General features: G+C 43.0%; 1 protein-coding gene across 1 annotated transcript in view; it reads right to left on the bottom strand.

Moving 5' to 3' along the window:
- LOC121536359 (oligodendrocyte transcription factor 1-like) overlaps positions 1 to 141 on the bottom strand; it is a 765-nt gene extending 624 nt beyond the window's left edge. Inside the window, exon 1 of the mRNA XM_041843631.1 lies at positions 1 to 141. This exon is cut by the window's left edge and continues 624 nt beyond it. Within this exon, the coding sequence (XP_041699565.1) occupies positions 1 to 141 (141 nt within the window).
- Between the last annotated feature and the right edge of the window lie 1,752 nt (positions 142 to 1,893).

Here is a 1,893-nt window from a genome sequence, read left to right as displayed (position 1 = left end):
GGCCAACAGCCTGTTCCCATGACCAGCACCCAGCCCTGGGGGACACCAGGAGGAGAGATCCTGGAGGTGGGGGCCTGGGGAGCAGAGAGGAAGAGGCTGGTCCTGGTGGGCCCTGACCATGGGGCTAGGTAGAACGTTCATGGTTCACACTGAAGTGTGGTTCTCTTCGATTACCAGAAGAAAATGTGCTAACAAAATCAGTCTTCAGTATGGTGCTCAGTTCAGCTTCTTCCTCTTCAGTCAAAACGTTAACCCTCCATTCCTGTACCTCTGGTACCTCTGGTCAGGTGTGGAATCCCTCCTTGGCTGTTGAAAAATGAGTAGGATCAGTCAGTAAGAAAGGATCAGTCTCAGTATTGGTTTCAGAAGTCTTCCGGAGTTCCCTGCTTGTTGGTAGCTCTCTCCTTCTCTCCTCTGTGAGTCTGTGAGTGTCTGGAGTGTAAGTTCTCACTTCCTCCGGCTGTCTGAAGAGAACGACAAGGCAGACAGAGAGAGAAGTGAAATAAACGCTTCCCTCCTCTCCCCTCACACTCCGCCCCGACCAGACCCAACCAGACCCGACCAGAACCGGGGAATACCCTGCTCTGTTCTCTGGACTAAACACACTTTTTTTTTTTTTTTTTTACATTTTACATTCTAGTCATTTAGCAGACGCTCTTATCCAAATCGACTTATAGTTAAGTGCATTCATCTTAAAGTAGCTATGTGAGACAACCACATATCTCAGTCAAAGTCAGCACATTTTTACTCCGTATAGCAGCTATTAGCCTGGGTTGGTGATACTATGGTGTAGAAAACAACTAAGAGGTTATTCTCATCAACAAACATTTAAGGAGAGGCAGCACGATGACCTTTCAATTGACATAATGTGTACATAAACTTCCTAGCCTTGCCTTGCCTTTCGATGTAGCTATGTGATATTATTCGCTCTGCAGCTCCAAATTTACCGTAAATAGCAGTGTCACAGTTGCCACTAGCCAGTAAGCGTGCAAGCTAGTCAACAATGCAAGGAACTTTTCCTCTAGAACATATGAGCTAGCTACATTTTGAATAATGCAACCAAATCATAGTACACTCTTGAATGGTGTAACAATTCACAAGCATGTGCGGACAATTACATGGTTTATTTTCTCGTTCGTACATGCATTAGCTAAATGTAGCATGGCAAGACATATCTAACATGAACATTTACCCCTCTCATACGAATATAAAAGTAGTTTCAGGCATGTTAAAGTTTCCTTAGAACAAACCAGGCTTCATTTGATCCAATATCATGGAAGTCGTTATACGAGGTAAACATTGATAGTTCTCTGGTGAGTTGATTAGGTTCTTGCTGCATGCTTTCTTGTCTGGATGGTGTCTCAGAGCGGCCAAGGCGGGAAAAAACACCATTGAGCTTTCCTTTCTTAAAGCTACGACGACAATTTCAGAATATAACTTTAAGCTGTTACTGCAATTTCAGGTGTCAATTCAATAAAACAAGTCTCAAATATCATGAAAATGTCTATACATTCCAGCTGTTTCAAAAACATTGCTCTGCTAAGAGTATTTTTACTGTATGTTGTGCTCGACTAGACAATTCTGTTTACACTGCCCTGCTTGGAGGGGGGCAGCAGTCGGCCGAGTATCGTGCACAACCTCCAGAGGTAGCGTTCAAGAAGTGAGAGATACTCAAGTTTATATTACAGTAATGTCTCTCGAGAATCTCTCGAAATTCTCCTTAGTTCTCGTCATCGAGAATACACCCTAATTCCAAATAGACCCTAATACTGGTTCTGATAGTCACAATGCTAGTCAGTGTTTCCTTGTTGGCTTGTCTGTTTGTGGGAGGGAGCAGAGATGACAATAATGAATTCATTGCTATACGCGTTTACAGTAAATAATATAATAATA

Source organism: Coregonus clupeaformis, chromosome 23 (genome assembly GCF_020615455.1).
Source record: "Coregonus clupeaformis isolate EN_2021a chromosome 23, ASM2061545v1, whole genome shotgun sequence".
Lineage (NCBI taxonomy): Eukaryota > Metazoa > Chordata > Actinopteri > Salmoniformes > Salmonidae > Coregonus > Coregonus clupeaformis.
Note: the sequence above shows the minus strand (reverse complement) of the source record. Positions and strands in the feature narration are given on the sequence as shown.